General features: G+C 42.9%; 1 protein-coding gene across 2 annotated transcripts in view; it reads left to right on the plus strand.

The window, feature by feature from the left end:
- Positions 1 to 2591: 2591 nt before the first annotated feature.
- RARB (retinoic acid receptor beta) overlaps positions 2592 to 18966 on the plus strand; it is a 164099-nt gene continuing 147724 nt past the window's right edge. Inside the window, exon 1 of one of the 2 annotated variants that reach the window (XM_046001560.1) lies at positions 2592 to 3269. In XM_046001560.1, the coding sequence (XP_045857516.1) occupies positions 3113 to 3269 (157 nt within the window). In that variant the 5' untranslated portion in view covers positions 2592 to 3112. The remainder of the gene's footprint in view (positions 3270 to 18966) is intronic. The other variant, XM_046001561.1, reaches the window with a different exon arrangement.

Here is an 18966-nt window from a genome sequence, read left to right on the forward strand (position 1 = left end):
CCCCTACTTGGCACCCCACCCCTGGCATACTTTGTGATTGTTTTTGTGCCATGATAGAATATTGAGGGTAGAAATTAGGGAGCAGACATTTCTCTTCCTAGATGAGGCTGATCCTCTAGCTTAAGAAATGAGAGTAAACAGAATTTGGAGACGCCATGCCCATCTTCATCTCCTTGTGATGAGTGCCCCCTCCCCTCTGGAAAGATGTTGGGACAGACAGTGCCATGCCCTCCCCTGGGGAGCAGATACCTCAGTTTCTCCTCTCTTGATGCCTCCTGCTGTGCTTCAAATGTAGCTGCTTCCTCTGTTCTTCTCAGATACCTTTTCAGTCCCCTCCGTTACCACACACAGGATGAGTCCAGTTTCCAAGGGACTCTTAAGGACCATAAGTAAGCATTTGGAGTTGTAAGTGCACGTACGCAGAGGTTGGTACGTAATGTGGTACCTTGTGTATCTTTACACCTATCCTAATGACAGTGTGTAAAATGTTTTGTAAATTCTTCTGTGCTCCTTGCTTAAGAGGTGTGTTGTCTTCGTAGTTGAAGGGTTTTTTTAATAAACCTCTGCTACGAAATAATGGCCACTTGAAAAAGAGAGAGAGAGAGAGGATAACAAACATAGTTTCAGCAAGATCTCACCCCACCTTCGCCCTGGACTTCTCAATAGCAAGAACTGAGCTTGCTGGGCTGAAAATTGTTTTAATGTACCTTCATAAAAGGATCTTTGACTTGGAAAGTGTGTGTGATGCATACTTTTCATGTCATACCCCAAGTGCCACTTAGCAACTCCTGGAGACAGAGCAGCCGTTCAGCATGGGGCAGGGTGCCGCCGACAGGCTTCCAAAAGGCCTGGATGCCAATGACCATTCCAGCATTATCCAGAGAAAGGAGACAGGGGCAGCGTTCTTCCCCACAAGGGGCAAGGACATTGTCCCTCAAGCCCACCCACTTGCCTGCCCTGTTTTGTGGAAGAATTACAAGACTGGAGAGTTGGTAGAGGTGGTAGGGTGTTTTCATTCCTCCGCAGTTTCCTTTCTTAGATGTACTTTGCATCCTGAAGCAAGTTGTGCAAAATGGCTGCAATGTGGATTGTGGATTGACTCTCCCTTTGAAAGCTCTCTGCCTGGTTTTATTGGTAAATTTTGCATCTGTCCTGCTCCATGTTTTAAGACCCGCGAAAAGGTTTCTCCGTCTTCTAGGTTGGGTCAATATGGGAAGTATAAAAAAGAATCTCTTTCTCGTAAAATTATTCTAATAAATAACCAAGATTGGGCTGGGGCTAATATTGGTGTAAACAGGCCTTTCACACTTAACCAGTTTTCAAAATATGTGTTTAATTATGTAGTGGTGGGTGTGTGTGTGTGTATGTGCGTGAGATGACAGAGGTCACCAACATGCTATTTGGGGTACAAGGCTGTGGGAACAGCAAAATAATTTTCACAGTGTCTTGGGATCCCAGGGAGTTGGGTGTAAGTCATGGTTCTGAGCTTTGATGCCTCAGACAGGTCTCAGCTTCCCCTCGCAGGGCTTCTTTCCCTGAAAAATAAGTGAAAAATAAGAGGATGAAATGAGAGTTAGTACTTGTTGGAGGATACACACTGAGTGCCATATAAGCACTTTGCAGGGAGGGAGGGATGCTCACAGCAACCCACTGAAGTGGGAAGTAATATATCTCCATTCTGCCGATGAGAACGCTGAGGCTCAGAGAGGTTAAATACTCATCATCCTGGATCACATAGCTGGTAAGAAGTAGAACTGGAATTGAGACCTATTCCAGTTTCAGTCCCACATCCACTCTTGGCTGCTGTGTTTTCTACCATCAGGCCCTGAAATCAAATCCTATATATCCGTGCCATTCTCTGTGTGTGTGTGTGTGTGTGTGTGTGTGTGTTTGGGAGCAGAAGCCACTAATTCTTAACTGCTGCATATAGACTTGAGAGAATGTTTTAAAAGTAAATGAATCCAGAAAGCTGGATTTTTTTTTTTTTTTTTTTTTTAAACTCCGGAGCAAGTGCAATCCCTTCGGGCAGGGCTTTGCAAGAGGGACCAGGAGGGGAGGGGAAAGGAAAATTAAAAAAAAAAAAAAAGGCTATCAAATGGAAAGTTTCTCAACCCCAGGCTTCCCCGAGGACTAGCTCTCCTCTGCTCTACAGTTTAGGGCTTGCATGTGCTTTTTCGGGAGTGGAAAAATACCTAAGTTACAAGGAATTTAACAGACAGGCGGGCGCACAGAGGAATTTACAGGGTGGGCTGGGGGCGCGGGGGTGGGCAGGAGGCGAGCGGGCGAGCGGGGACCCGAGCTTCCCAGCTGAGCCGCGGCGAATAAAGAGGCGGAAAGGGAGCGAAGTTGGCGCTCAACGTGAGCCGGGAGCGGTGTCCCGGCTCCTCCCCTGCCCGTTTTAAAAGCACTTCTTGCATTGTTTTTCAGGTGAGAAATGGGAAAGAAAGAGGCGGCTCGCACGCTCGCCCGCTGCCTGCCTCTCTGGCTGTCTGCTTTTGCAGGGCTGCTGGGAGTTTTTAAGCTCTGTGAGAATCCTGGGAGTTGGTGATGTCAGACTCGTTGGGTCATTTGAAGGTTAGCAGCCCGGGAAGGGTTCACCGAAAGTTCACTCGCATATATTAGGCAATTCAATCTTTCATTCTGTGTGACAGAAGTAGTAGGAAGTGAGCTGTTCAGAGGCAGGAGGGTCTATTCTTTGCCAAAGGGGGGACCAGAATTCCCCCATGCGAGCTGTTTGAGGACTGGGATGCCGAGGACGCGAGCGAGCCGGGCAGGGTTTGTCTGGGCACCGTCGGGGTAGGATCCGGACCGCATTCGGAAGGCTTTTTGCAGGCATTTGCTTGGAAGGAGAACTTGGGATCTTTCTGGGAACCCCCGCCCCGGCTGGATTGGCCGAGCAAGCCTGGAAAATGGTAAATGATCATTTGGATCAATTACAGGCTTTTAGCTGGCTTGTCTGTCATAATTCATGATTCGGGGCTGGGAAAAAGACCAACAGCCTACGTGCCAAAAAAGGGGCAGAGTTTGATGGAGTTGGGTGGACTTTTCTATGCCATTTGCCTCCACACCTAGAGGATAAGCACTTTTGCAGACATTCGGTGCAGGGGAGATCATGTTTGACTGTATGGATGTTCTGTCAGTGAGTCCTGGGCAAATCCTGGATTTCTACACTGCGAGTCCGTCTTCCTGCATGCTCCAGGAGAAAGCTCTCAAAGCATGCTTCAGTGGATTGACCCAAACCGAATGGCAGCATCGGCACACTGCTCAATGTAGGTTTATTTTTTCCCTTCTTCTACCAAGAAAAAAAAAAAATGAATTGTCTCTCTTGCATGCAATGAAGACGTTGGAAACAAACTGCATTGGTAGCAAGACAAAGGATTTAATGATTTAATGCTGAAAGGGTGTGATATGCTGGCGTACATATTGATTCCCTCTGCTGAAAATTTCCTGTTAGATGTTTTCTTCCCAAACAACCCCTCCCGACCCCCGCTCCTCTCCTTACCAGCCTTACAGTCTCGTGAAAACAATTTTAAAAATATGCATGGAGGGGGGAAAAAGTAGAGTGTGACCACAGGACTTTGAAACATTCTCCAAGTAAGGCAATTTGACACATTGTGCAGTTTTTACTAAAATGTATGCAGAGGGGAATTTAACTTTGCTGTTCTTTGGATTAGCTGCTAGTTGTATAAATTCCCCCCTTGTGTGTTTCAACAGTCCAAAGTAATTAAAATATGACATTGTCCTTGCAAGGAATTTAGCCTAATTAGGGTGGCTGCTGCTCCTGAAGTTCATAAACCACCAGTTAAAGCTGCTGCTTCCAATGTTTTCCTTGCTAAGGAAAGGCAATATTTCTTAGCATTGACCCTGCTGCCACCTTTCCGAGTCACTTTGTTGCTCTAAGAAGTTGCTGTTTTGCTAGAAAACTACTGGCAATGAACACCCCTTGGGCTGAGCCATCCATTATTTCCATATCTTGCAGTTCATCCCAGAACCTGGACATCAGTTAAAGGAGAGGAAATATAAGTGGAGTAGCCCGGTTTTTTAAAAAAATATTGACTATGTGGTTATCTGATGCTGACACAATGCCGAGGCACGCATCTGGTCAACAGTAGTGTGGCTGCAGGCTTGAGAAATGACCAGAAGTCCCAGAAAATCCCACCTTCGGGCGGCTGTGGTGGGAGCCTGCAGGATGCGTGGCTGTCCTGACAGTGATTTAGATAAATGGCTCAGCAATCTATCAAAATGTTTTTAGTACTTTATTTGACAATTCATTGGAGCATTAGCCTGAAAATGACATTTTAAATCTTTGTTTTCAAAGAGGTCAAAGTTTAACTGGAAGAAATTGAGTTTTCCTAATAACATGGTGGCTTATGTAAAGAGGGAGAAGAAAAGGGAGAGAGAGGGGACGGTGACTAGATTTAAATTGCTCTCTCTGAAACTTTGTCTTAGCGATAAAGACTTGCTTCTTGGGCCAGGAAATCAACAGGTTTGTAGCTGAAAAATCAATAACCATTTGATGCCAACAGTCTGGCTGTCTGACTTAATAATTTCGTAGAGCCATAACCAGGGCAAAAAGAGTATAGTTTTCAGAAGGCGTCTTCATCTTCAGCTGTTCTCCAAATGCCTTTTGTTTCCTAATGCCTTCTTTCTGGAGAATTCAAAGAAACCGAGTTTACAAAATAATTTTGCAACCCACTAACAGATCTTTTAGACCTGTCCTTGTTTGTAGCAGTTAAAAGAGTGTGAACAGTTTCATTTGGAATCTCGGGGACCTGGGGCTCTGCAGAACTTTTTCTTCTAAAAGAAAGTTCTGTGAAACATATTTTTAACGAAGGGAAAAAAATGGCTCAGGACCCTTGGCGGAAAGCTATTAGACCTAATAGAGCCTTTACAAGTAGACATTCTCCCTTTTGTAATTAACCCTCCAAACATGCCTATTAAGTTGTAGGAGTAGGGGGAAAAGCTTTGTTTGTTCTTGAACAAGTTAAACAAGGGATTTGCCTTATCTAGGGAGAGCGAGTGGTGAATGTGTCATTCGCCTAGGACCAGCCGATAAGCAAGAAGTGTTGATAACAGCAAAGTTCAGCTAATCAAAGAAACTTGCATTAGAAAAAGTAAATAAAGGCATTTGACAAAGGGATTTCAGAAATTCCAGTGTCTTATTTTTGTAAGCAGGGCAATTAGTGCTTATTATGGTCAATTTCACAAGGGTTCTAAATCCCACACCCCCAGCTCTAGGTTAAATGAATAAATTGTAAAAATTGTGTATGTCCCTGCAGGGTTGCTTATCCTCCATAAATCCCTTTATGACGGTCAGTTTAGTTGTTCAAGAGATTAAGTTTTTAAGCATAAATAAAGATTCTAACAAATGTCTGCCACGTGGTGTTTGGTTCAGGGTGGCATGGGTAGTTAGGACTTTTGAAATAAAAGCATATGAGGGCTTCACTTGGATAAGTAAGAACATAAAAACCACAACCTTTTCCATTTTACTTAATGACTGTTTTGACGAGAAGCAGATCTGTTTGTGCCCTTAACACAGAGGAAACAGTGGGCAAGGGGGAAAAATAGTTGTAAATTCCGACTAAAAGATTTTCTGCTTGGAGATTCTATTTTTTACAGGGTGTGTATGTGTGTGTTTGTGTGTGTGTAGTAATTAGAGAAAACCCTTTGACTGGAAGACATACCAGAAGCCGTCTTTGAAAGGTGTTAGAATATTCTTTTTATTTTCTTTTTAAAATTTTAGTGACAGAAAAATGACACGCAAACCAGCTACGGGTTGGAGTAGGGCCTGCGAATTGCTTGTTATAAAAATTCGAAGTCAGGATTAGCAGGCTATATGGGAATGTGGTATAAATAATACGATTTAAGACTGCCCCTGGAAGGTATCATAGTCACAAAGTTTCTATTCATATGTCTCCTGGATTATCTTGGTTTTAGGGCTGCTCCAGATGTTTTCAGCATTAATTGCTCAGTGGGCATAGGATAAATCCTAATATTTGTGGTCTAAATATAGTTGCTTTCGGTGAAATCATGAGTGTGACAACTTCTTGGCCCGCTTCCCTGTTGTCTCCATGCTCAGCCCATCAAAAGAAAAAAGGAAAAAAAATATTTTCTCTTTGAAATAGTATTTTGCCCATTAATGAGAAATAATCCGTTTTAAAAACAAACAGTGATGTGTGATTAAGGAAAAAAAGTCCCCTACTCAAAACCCTGGGACCTGAATTTTAAGTATTACACAGTATCCAAATCCTCTCCTAGTGAGATATAAATTGGGGTCAAAGTGGCAAAATCAAAGATACTCTCTGAAAGAGAGACTAAATAAAGACTGACAGCCACCGTAAGAATTGAATGGGGTTTTGAATAAATATTTCGATGAAAAGGCTCAATTGTTTTTCTAAAGTAGGACATAATTTTCTGCTTCTCGGCCACATGACAGTGGTAACTAATACCATCAGAAAGAAGAAAGAAAAGGGACTTTTGCTTACATCTCTGAGTGCAGGATAGAGTGCAGAGTAGGGTTATTTGAAAAAAAAAAGCTGAAGATTCACGAAGTTATCCTTCCCTGTAGGAAAAAAAAACAACTAGAATTTTGTCAGCATTCTGATAACATGGTACTTTGGGTAGGGCATTGTTGATGTGTAACCTAGAGGGGAAAAAAAAAACACATGAGTTTAAATTTTATACAATGTGGATTCCAAAAAATAAAACGGGAGAGGTACAACTCTGTCCGCTTAAACTTAAGCTGTGGAATTGATCTGTAAATTCCAGTTAGAATTTGACTCGCCAGCCCAAATGCAAAGGCTTTGCTTTAAAATAGGCCTTTAAAATATATATATACATATATATATTTATTTATTTGCCTTATTAGATAAATGACCAGAATGGCCATTTCTGATAGGTTAACTGACCTGAATCAGAAGTTTTCTTTTCATTTCTGGAAGCCTGACTCTGACCATATGTAACCAGTCAGTATTGTCATGAACTTTTCTTTAAAACCTAAAAGTAAAAGAAAGTTCTTCTGGCTCTCAGATGCTTGTAATTTACCTTCAGCATGTTAAGCCCCTGAGATGTAATGAAAATCTTGAAATGAAAATGAATGAAAAGGGAAGAAAATCTTAGCCGTTTCCCCCTTTGCACATTCTACAAGCAGCAATAAACTATCTCAGAAAGAAATACATGAGAAATGATAGAAATTATAAATTCTGCTCTCACAGAATTTATAATCTTTAAAATTAGATTTCTTTTTTTCTTTACAAAAGGCCAGGAATTTTTAAATGAGAAAGTTACTCTCTAGGAGGAAAATGGAGATGTGAAACCAAGACACAAAATACACAACTCTCTTCAAGTCACACCGGTCTTATTAAACAATAAACGCTGTATCCATTTTAGAACATCTTAAAAAGAATCATCTATAGAGTTTGAGTTACATGTAAGTGCCAGTAAATTTATCTTTAAATGACATTTTTATACTTAAAATGTTCCACTATAGATTCAGTTAACTATCAGTTAAATACATTCTTTCAGAAATAGGAGCTTTTGATGAGGGTTAATCAGAAAAATCTTGGCTAAAAACGTTTCCAAAAGATATTAATGTTAGAATCTTGCCTTTCAGATTATAGGGTAGTTAGGGCAATCGTACATCTCTGATTTTCTAGAATAACCCACTTTCAGATATACTGCCACAATTCCCACATAAATCATGGAAATATGCCAGATATTTCAATATTACGACATTTCTGAGGCTGCCCCTTGAACCCAGGAGTGGCACAGAAAGTCTTTGTTTGGATTCTATGGTCAATATAGCTGGAGTGCTCCCAGCTTCATTTTTCCGTTATGACTGAAGATGCCTTGTGCTTCTGGGTCCTTCTTCTGAACATGAATTCCTTTTGTGGCAAACCGTAGATCTGTAAATAGAAAGCACCCCTGCAGAATAGATTAAGTATTATGACTGGTTTTGATTCCAGCACATGTGTGCATTGGGAGTGGGGGAGGGGTAGGCTTATTAAATTGAATCACTCTGACCAAATCTGTATCAGTTCTTGGCCTGCTTCTTCTTAGAAAGTTGAAATGGGTGGTGATGGAGAATGGAGAGTGGCGTTAACTCAGGTTCCAGATTTATCAGTATCCTGTCTGTAAGTGGCTTGGCCTAAGTATGTCTTGTTAAATAGGAGATGAGATAACCTTCCCCATCAGTAAGATCTAATAACACAACCTCATCAGTCAATATGTTGTCCTGAAGTCTCCTCTTTTCCTTTCTGGCTTCCTTACTTCATCGCTAAGAAGTATGATTCCTGCGTCATGCCACACTCTAAACCCCTTTAAATGAATAAAAAATAAAGTTGCTGAAGTTCTCTCCCCCTAGGAATTAGCAAGGGTGAGTCTACAGGTATTATATTATTTGTCTTGAGCTTTCCGAGCTTCTTAGATGAGAATTCAAGCAGGCAGTGGAACTGCTGACTTGCTTTTTCTCTGGACTTGCAGGGTGGGGAGCTGAAAGGGGGCCCATTCAGTAAGATAAGACTCTTGGTCCCCTGCATGATAAGGCGAGGATAACAGGAACTGACGTCAGCCAGGCGACCCAGCCTGGCCAAGCATTTCCTCTCGTCAGGGCACATGGATTCCAGGAGTCTCCAGGCCTCCCCCACTGCTGATGAACTGAGCCAGCTGGGAGTGGGGGGCACGAAGAAAGCCTGGGCGGAAGGGACTGATTGTACGAAAAGCCGATCCTGAGACTATAATGGCAATTTTACGTTGTTCTAGAAGAGCTATTTGTTTTCCTCTGATGCGTCTTGAGCCGGTCTATCCAGCAGTCACCAAATCCTATCACCCATGAGCCCCGCCAGCTCTCCGCTTCTAACAAAATGGGAGGGAATTCGCATTGTCAGAGTTAATCCCTGGTACTCCTATTTACTTGTCTAAGTACCAAGTTCCCACCCCCATCCGCGTCGTGTGACAGCCCTGCTAAAACCATTTCATGTGCCACCAGCCCTGACAGCGCCCAGCAGTTTTTGCTCTCCTCTTTCCCGGCTTCCTAGTTCTCTTAAACGCAGATTATTTTTGCCTTCGCAAGTATCTGCTGTTTGAGGTCTGGAGAAGAAACTCAAATGAAAGCCTGTATTATTTTTTTTCCAGTTCATAAGTTCTCCTGAGTCTACTCTTTTCTTAAAGATTGCTCTGTCGTTGTTGTTTGCAAGTTTAAGTACCAAGTATGGGGTGACTTTCCTAATTTGACTCAGAGAAAAGGTTTGTTTTTGTTATTATTGATCAATTAATGTTCGCCACAGATTGCATTTTACCAGGTCAGGAAAAACCAACTAGCTGATTCCAAAATACTCGGGTAGCAGTAACGCAGACGAGACCCAGTAACACGAGAGCATCCGTTAACCGGGAGAAGAACATTTGGATCACATTTATCTCAATTTTTTTCTGATTTCCAGAGCAAATGAAGACCTCATCTACTAAGTGCCTCTTCTCAAAAATGTTAAAGCTTTTGGGGCTAGAGTACCTATGTCTTGTTATCAAAGTCCGTGATTATAGAAAGGCTGATGATCTGAAGGTTGTTTCAGCTTCAAAAGATTTTTAGGGTCTGGTCTATTGGAAAGCTTGGGGGTATAATTAACTAAAATGGAAATGGAGGCAAGCGAAATTTAGTTCCTGATGTTTTAATTTAGCTCAGTACTGCCATGTGTTATTGAAGAGAATTCTTAAAGGCAAACATAATTATTTCATTATGGTCCTCAGAATGCTTTCATTGGCTTTAATGATAAGAAGCTGTATAAAAAGGCATACATTTTAATTAGCCCTTCTTATATTTACATCAGATAAATAACAAATAATTGATGAAAAACAAGTCTCTGGAATGGATGATTTCACATAGTGCGCTGGTTACAGTTTAATGATGAAACATTTCTCTGTTGCTTTGCATTTTAATTATCCAAACATTACAGTAGTGGTGCCATGGAGCTAAAATACCGTTGTTGGCATTTTATTACCAAAAAAAAAAAAATCACAATTAATGCCTATGAATCAGAAGCCGAAAAAGGTAGCTAGAAGCGCATCTCAGAGGAAGAAATTGCCAGTCCCATTAATTTTACTACGTTTGTTAGCACTCGTTTTGATCACTTTTTATCTTTTATGCTTTATCTTTTTGGATTAAGACTGTCAGGGGTTTCAAATGCGTTTTTATGGCCACATCTTCTCCTAAATACCTTTCTTTCTCTCTCGCTGCCTGTGTGGGAGACTTGCCTGAAAGTCCCTTGCCAAGGGTGTGCTGGAAATTCAGACAGCCTTTTTCCACGGTGCAGGCTGCCTTACCTTTGATTTTATATGAAAACCCATTTCACATGATTCATCCGTTTTGGTGTACAGAACACTAATTGTTATTATTGATTTTAAATTCCGTGACCATTACAAGTAACCCAGATGACTGGCAGATAAAGGGTAATAATCCATGGAGTTCTGGAACTGTTTCATGTTTGTCTGGAGTACTTTATGTGATCAATATTAACTGCCCCATTGAAACTAACTGCTGTATCAAATAACAGTCAATCAAATGAATGTGCTTAGAGATTATTTATTGAAAGCTTTAATTGTTCACTGGGGCCCTGCTTACAGAGGGAACAATAGGAATTAGAGATAGGATGAACAGGTTTGGATTTGCAAGAAAGTTGGAGGATGCAGATGAACAGGGCATCTCTCTGCTACTTGGGCAGGAGTTTCCAGAAACCCACATTGGGCTTCTAGAGTAGAGAAGTTGCATGTACTCTTGTTACAAAGGTTATCCTATCACCTGTCTCTCTAGAGCTCTCTGGAGAAGAAGGTATAATGATTTTCTTGCCGAGAGGCTGTGAAAAGTTGTCACTCTTTGGGAGTTTTAACGCTTCCCTTCTGTGTGCCCCCTTGCATCAACCACCCTCCAATGCATCTCTCCACCTGTATTCCCACTGCCTGCTGGTCTGAGGTCTTGGGAGGAGTCTAACTTGATATAGGATTGATTTCTACAGCCAGGAAATGGGAACAATAATGTCTATGTTGCAGGATTTGCAGAAAGATCAGAGATCCTGTAAATGAGGATTCTATTCCCACCCAGAAAACGTGCAGAAGCCAGCGAGGAGACAGACCTCCTTCTGCTCAGATTGCAGCGTGATACCTGTGTCTCATGTGTCTTTGCTCATAGTGAACATACTGTTTCAGTTGGTATTTCTTGTCCTCAGTGACATGGTTCCCCTGTCTGTGGCTCATAACCTAGGTCCCAGTACTTCCTGTTTGTCACAATTTGGGTAGCCTTGGCCCTGAGTCAGTGACATGCATTTATCAGACCCCCAGATTTAATACAAATGGTTGATTTTCACAGGTGAGCGTTGTCACAATACAGCTTCACCCAAAGATTCAGGGGTGCAGTCCATTGTGTCGCTCACTGATGGATTAGCTCTTGCATTGTCTCTCTACAAACACCTGTTGGGCGTCTGCCGTGTTCCAGGTGCTCTGGTATGTTCTGTTCTGTGGGCAACACCAAGATGATTCCTACTTTGTCCCTGCTCTCTCTGGACTCTTAAGGTATGGGAGAAATTGTATACACAAGTCACCGTGACATACCCCCTTATAACACAAATGCAAGTATCTCCACGGGACTTTGCACACGACTTTGATTATGGAAAGGAGTAAAAGCCACTGGAACCACAGCTGGTGCAGCAGGAGAGGGATCAGGTGCAGGCCAAGGCTTTCCCATGTGGAGGCTTCATTGGTAATTTCTAACGGTGGTGTACGCGGTTGCGTTTTAAACTTCTCTTGAGCAGTGGAGTAAGTGCATACCATCTAAATTTGCTTCGTGAAGACTCTAGTGGAGACTTCCAGAGCATCTGTTAAATAATGTTCTTTTGAGGTGTGCCTCAGAGTAGCTTTAAAAAAATCTCTCCTTCCTTTATGATTGTTTCTATGACTTCTTGCTATGGAACAAGCCGCCCCCAGACTTCGTGGCCTAACAATTTATGATCTCATCAGCCTGCGGATGGACTGGGCTCAGCTGGGCAGGTCTTCCGCTCCACGGGATGTCGGCTGAGGCGGCGCGGCCTGCCAGTCCCGGAAGGCTCACTCCCATGGCTGGCAGTCGACGTCGGTTGTTGGCAGAGAGCTCAGCGAGGGCCGTCGACTGGAGGAGCTGCGTGTGGCCGGTGCTTCTCCCGGCATGGCAGCAGCATCCTGGAAGGGAAGGAGGAAGCGGAAGCGGAAGCGTCCCGTCCTCGGAAGGGCTGGATGCAGAGCGGGCGTGGAGTCACGGGCACTGTCCTCTGTCGGTGAAGCAGCCCTGGGGCCAGCCCAGATCCAAAAAAATTAAAAAACCGCCTCTCGATGCAGATTGGCAAAGCAAGGGCAGCCATCCCTAGCGCCCGCCCCCGGTCCCCCGAAGTCATGACGTGTGCACCTGCTCGGAGGAGGAAATGACTGTCTCCTGACAGCAGAGACTGAGCGGAAGGACGGTGGTGGGCTGTGAGTTGGTTGTTGTTTGGCGGCTGACCTATTTTACAAAATTCTACTCTGGTGACTGTGGGTCCGTTGTCCTCCGTTTCTCCTCACAGACGATCCTGGGTGGAAGGTGCGAGTCTCCCCATTTTACGGGGTGGGGGGCAGTTGTGACTCAGACGGGGGGGGCGGGGAGCGTGTCTGAAGTCACGCGGACGGCGAGGCGCAGAGCTGGCATCCGGGGAGGCTGAGACGCCATCCTCCGTGTGGAGTTCCTCACTTCTAGTTTAAGTCTGTCCTCTCCGTCACCTGCGGGAAGAATTCCTGGAAAATTCCTTAACGCCCTGAACATGCCTGGAAAGGACCACGGCGTGTGTTGGTTTGGGGAAAACGTGGAAAAGAGCGAAGTAAGGAGCCGTCACTCACATCGGTCCCTCTGACGACATTATTTCTCGAATACAAGACGCAGCTCTTGAAGGGGTGGAAGAAACCCTGAGGCCGTTTTATCCTCTTTTGTGCCTGTTTTCCATCCTGTTGGTGACTGAAGTCTGCATGGGCCTCATCCCTCCAGGCTCGCAGGAGTCGGGGTCAGGATGAGTCTTGTATTAACGGAGGAATCACAGGAAGGTGAGGGGAATGAGGTTTCTCGGGTTATTCCGGCTCACTGGTGACCTCATGTAGAGACGGCTGCTCACGATTCCGCTAGTGGGAACCTCCTCCTGAAGCAGCACTATTGCACCTTCCCAAACTTGAAAAAGAGGGGTGGGGGGGAGGGCTTCCTAAGAGACAATGAAGTTATGTTGCCCTTTGGGGATTTGCCACGTTTTAAGTATCTCTTTTTTCTTTAGAGGGTCCCAAACCTAACAAAACTATTACTGCTTAATGAAATTTGCACAAATAATCATGATTATTGGTCTCGCCCATAATGCTCTTATTTCAGTGATTTCCAATAGATTTGAAGGGCAGTGTCGTGCTCTGTGTTTTGGATTTTTATATGCCATGTTCTACCTGGGGTTTTGTTTGTTCACCTGTTTGAAATGGTTGCTGAATTATCTACGTTGGGGAAATACAGACAGATGGATGCAATGAGGTGACTTACTAGAGGTCATATAGTAGGTTCTGAAGGGAAGCCGATCAAAATGTTTGAGATGCTGCCATGTGTTACAGGGGTGCAGCGTGGTCCTGTGCCCCTGGGCCACTGTGTGATACAGGGTAGGTGGCTATTCTTCATGCACTGCCTCTGCGGGGGGGAGCTAGAGCTCCAGGTTCCCTCAGTTGTTCCCATCTGTAAAATGGGTCCATGACGCTTACCTTGCAAGTTTGCCATAGACTTAAATAAGAGTGTATTTAAAGACCCTGATATGTATAGTACTCAGTAAATGGACCTTTACCCCCACATTTAATTCTGAAAATATTTTTGAAATATTTTCAGAAAAGCCAAAAAGTTTTACAGCTAATGCCTGGTTACTCACCATCAATATGTACCATTAAAGTTGCCAGGTTTGTTTTCTGTGTTTCTACCCACTTCTCCTGCTGGTGTATGTGTTGCTGTTTTGTATTATTGACTGGGTTCCCTTTTGAACCTGGGGAGTTTTTGAGGCCCAATACTGTGTCCTTCTGTTTTCCAGTCCTAGGAGAGTACTGAGTGCTTGGTCAATATTGAATGAACTGTGGTTAAGTCAGTGGATATGTTCAAGCACAGCACCACTTGGTGGACTAGTTACCAGTGCTGTCCAATAGAACATTCTCCAGTGATGGAAATGATCTATAATGCTGCGCTGTCCATTATGTAGCTGCTTGCCCTGTGTGGCACTGGAAATGTGGCTAATATGTCTGAGGAACTGAATTTTTTATTTCACTTTAATCTGTTAAGGTTTCAGTAGCTGCACGTGGCTGGTGGTGACTGTATTGAACAACGCAGCTTCCCCATACTCCAGCTACTAATATTTTTTCAATATTTGTTCCTTCTCTTAAGTTCCCTTTCCCTTTCGCCATTCTTCTTTCCTATTGCTATTAAGGAGCTCTAATTATCTCTTTTTGTAGATGGTGAATAGACTGTTGGAGGATGTAAACAGAGTAAGTAGGGTGGTGATTTCAGTCATTGTTTAACTTGTTTTCCTTCTGGGTGGAACTAGTTTTCCTGGGCCTGGCAAATACGTAGCCGCACTTGACTAACATTTTACAGAACTAAACCAAGATTTTCCCAGCATCCCAGTGGGCTGGACTCCAGTTCTATTTCTTGTAGCAATCATATCCCATGGCATGAAATTCTGTTCCTGGGCTCCCTGCCCTCTTGGCTTTCAAATGGACACACAGTATATCTTCCTACATTTTCAAGCTACATTCAACTCATTTGAAATATCTTCAGCTTCAGGGAGGCAGAGAGGAACAGGCCACACTGTAGGGAAGGCTCGCTTTGTGTTCTAGAAAATGCCATACTCTCTCTTCCAAAGGCCTCTTCTCCTGCTCACGTATGTGTGCTCTGCTTTGTAACCCAGTGCCCGGGCACAGTAGGTGCTCAAGAAACATGATGTGGATAGTTCAGTAATAACGGACTTAAAATTAAGAATGTCTCAAGTGGTCTCTGATTTATTTGTATGTTTTTGGGTCCCTCTGAACACCTGAAGGAAACTTGGAGGGAGCTGTCAAAACTTGGGAAGTTCAGGTTGGCTGTTATGGCAAGCCCTTATCAATGGGTTAGCTGGAACACTGGCCTGAATGGGTATGGGAGGTTTCCTTGGACTTCTGGTACTTGTTTTGATATCCTAGGAATGAATTTTCTGATGATCCTTCCTGTTACCCAGAGCATGGTCCTCCCTCTTTTTTTATTGTTCATCCCAAGAAATGATGTAAAGAAGGTAAATAGAAATAAGACCAAATCAACAATCAAGAGAAACTTTTAAACAAGTTTTGTTCTCTCTGCCTGGGCCCCCAATGATTTCAAGTTGTGATTGATTTTCATTAGAATGCAAAACCACCATCATCATAATTAATATTTATTAAGTGCATGTTATCCGCCAAGTGCACCAAATGAATTATGTCGTTTGGGGAAGGCCGTGTTATTGCTCGGTTGTACAGATGAGAGTTCCCAGGCACAGGCAGGTTCTGGTACCCAATTCAGGTCTCCCAGGTAGGAGTAAGCAGTTGGAAGTTCCCGTCCCAGCTTTGAATAATGTGGGTAGGCTTCCCTCTGCCAACTATGCGAGGTAAACTCCTATTTGCTTTGTTGGGAGGGGGAAATAAGAAAGTTGGAAGCCTCAGAACCCACAGAATAATAAAAGGGTTTCCAAGTGAAAGCTGGAAACAATACATTTTTAACAAAATGGGCAGTTACTCTAATTGCTGTGCCCCTACTGTTCAATTCCTTTTTATGTCCTAATTCATTAAATTATGTGCACACACAGGCTTATTATTTACAGATGTATGCACTTTTAACTGGCTCATATGAACCAGATGTTTCATGAAAGGTAACGGAGAGCAAGTGATCTAAACCCTCCTTTGGTGGGTATCAAGTGAGTATTAAAGCCCATTACCTGCAGGTCTTTTGCTATTATTTTGAACTGCAATGTCCAGTGTGGGGAGAAGAATTCAATCTGTTCCCTGGAGGAACAAATAAAAATACAACAACCCTATAAGCAGACATCTGCATCTCAAAATAAAAGAGGGTGTGTGCAGGTGATAGGCAGGTGGTGTTCACATGTGGGTTCAGGTGGATAGGACTGAGTTTTATAAGCAATTTGAGGGGAAAAAAAAAAAGGGACCCATTGCATTCCAGTCAACTTTAAAAAAAATTTAAGGGCCTTATTCTTTGTTATTTTAATCATGACTCTCTTGGAATTTATAGCTGAGCAATTATCATATTCCTTTTCATGCAGAATCTCTTAATAATTTTTAGATGGAATTATTCCAATTGCTCTTGGGCCTGACAAGAATGCATGCAAAGCGTACAGTACATGAGATGCCAAATTATCATCTATTGGATTCTAAAAGAGTTGAAGTGAGCCCTTTCTACAGGTTCTTTATGGCTCCACCAAAATAATCTTTAATTAACAATTATGGAACTATTTCACTTACTGCTATTTAACAAACCAACTCAATACTTAGTAGCTTGAAACACAATTTATCATTAACTTTCGAGGTTCTGTCTCACTAGGGCTCTTTCACGTGGGTGTAGTTGCAAGTGACCAGAGCTGGACTCACTTTTGGGTTTGATCTGGCTAGATGTTCAAGAAGGCTTGTCACGTGTCCAGTTCCCCAGCTGAGGTTGCTGGAACAGCCAGAGACTGCCATAGCATCTTTCTCTCCTCGTGGCCTCCTCTCAGGACATGGGCTTCCTTATGGCATGGTGGTCACAGGGCCCTGTACATGGCTTCCCCTAGAATAACCATTCCCAGAAACCCAGATGGAAGCTGCAAGGCTTCTTAGGACCTAGCCTCATGTGTCACACAGCATTACTCTTGCCACATTCTGTTGATCAGCTGGAAATCACAGAAGCAGCTCAGGTTCAAGAGGAAGGACCTTACACATTGGCGTGGATTCCTGAAGGTGTGGTTCATTGACCAGACCATCTGTGGAGACCACTTACCATACAAATAGCCGTAAAAATAAATGTATACCTCTTTGTCAAGGCAAGGTAACACGGCCCAATTAAAAATAAGCGTGACCAGTTCACATTGCAATGAACTGAGTGGTGTGTGTCAGAGGACAATCCTTTCAATACCTCCTTAGAATACTGGGGAGCGATAATAGTCACCCCTCAGAGTCCACAGTGAGATTTATTGTTCATGAGTTTTCTGCTATCTAAACAACAAAAAAAATCAGAGCAAAAAGATGGCTGAAAAATATGTCATTTTGCACGCCTAAAGCTGGAAACTGTCAAAACTGAAATATAAAATGGGATATGAAATATTAAGTGGCATATTAGGTTTATTGCATATATGACCATGAGAGTGCATTTTATTTTGTCTTATGGAGCTCTAAAAAAATCCATGTAATGGATTAAAGGTATTAAAACTCCCATATTCTGCCTGGCTTTGGGCCAGGGAACAAGGCACGATAAATAATCCCAATAGACAGAATATGTAGGAAGGAATTTTAAAATGTATTTATGATAGACATATTGACCTCCCTAACTAATAAAAATGTGTCCATGAGGTTAGTTTTGAAGGAAATGTGCAGACCTTACACATTTATAGTGCATATAAATACTATATGCACTATAGTGTTAGCATCCTTAAAATACTTCCCACATCTTTGTGACATATGGCTGTCATGGTCTATCTTTACCCTGGAAGCAAAGAAAAGCATGGATTTTATAGGAACATGCCCAGTTACTATAAGAAGGGATAGTTTTAATTTCCTTTATCTTAAAGCAGGGGTCAGGAAACTAAGCCAAATCTGGCTTGTAGTATGTTTTTATAAATAATGTTTTATTGGAACATGCCACGCCTGTTCATTTCTGTCTTGTCTAGCTCTGCTTTCTTCCTCCAGTGGCAGAGTTGAGTCGCTGTGACAGAGACCATATGGCCCACAAGACTGGAAATATTTACTATGTGGCCCTTATCAGAAAAAGTGTGCTGACCTTGTCCTAAGACATGAACAAATTAATAAGATGCTTTAGAATAGAAATGAGCACTTTAGTTTCTCATTGATAATAACCCTGTATGTGGATCTGGAAGCCTGTTCTAGATCAAGCCATTTCCTTTGTGACCTTCACCAAGTCTTGTAGCTTCTCTGTGTAGCTTCACACTTTAATGGAGATTAAAAAACTGATAATGATCGGATGCCTGGGTGGCCCAGTTGGTTAAGTGCTGCCTTCAGCGCTGGTCACGGTTCCGGGGTCCTAGGATCGAGTCCTGCATTGGACTCATTGCTCGTCAGGGAGCCTGCTTCTCCCTCTGCCTGCCGCTCCCCTTGCTTGTTCTCTCTCTACCATATAAATCAAATCTTTAAAAAAAATTATAAAAATTTAAAAAACTGATAATGATGATAATCCCTGCTCGTCTTCACACTCTTGTCATAAGCGAGCAGATGGGGTGATGTGAGAGCAAACACATGTTGAGTCTTCTTCTGCTAGGTAATGTGTGCTGTTGGTAGATCCCACTGACCTGACCACAATGTCTCATTTATATGGTATTGCATATGAGAATTTCTTTCTTTTTTTTTTTTTTTAAAGATTTTATTTATTTATTTGACAGACAGAGATCACAAGTAGGCAGAGAGTCAGGCAGAGAGAGGAGGAAGCAGGATCCCAGGACCCTGGGATCATGACCTGAGCCAAAGGCAGAGACTTTAAACCACTGAGCCACTCAGGCGCCCCACATATGAGAATTTCTATGCAGACTTTTTCTTTCACTCACAGAGGTTTTCAACTACCATGAATTGAGCCCCTCCCGTGTACTAGGCATTCTTTTAAGCACTGAGTAGTGCCTCAGGAGGTGTTCAGAGAAGCTGTTTCTGAGGAAGCTGTGCACGTGGAATGAGGATGGGCCAGGAAAGCCCATGAAG

This window comes from Meles meles, chromosome 4 (assembly GCF_922984935.1).
Source record: "Meles meles chromosome 4, mMelMel3.1 paternal haplotype, whole genome shotgun sequence".
NCBI lineage: Eukaryota > Metazoa > Chordata > Mammalia > Carnivora > Mustelidae > Meles > Meles meles.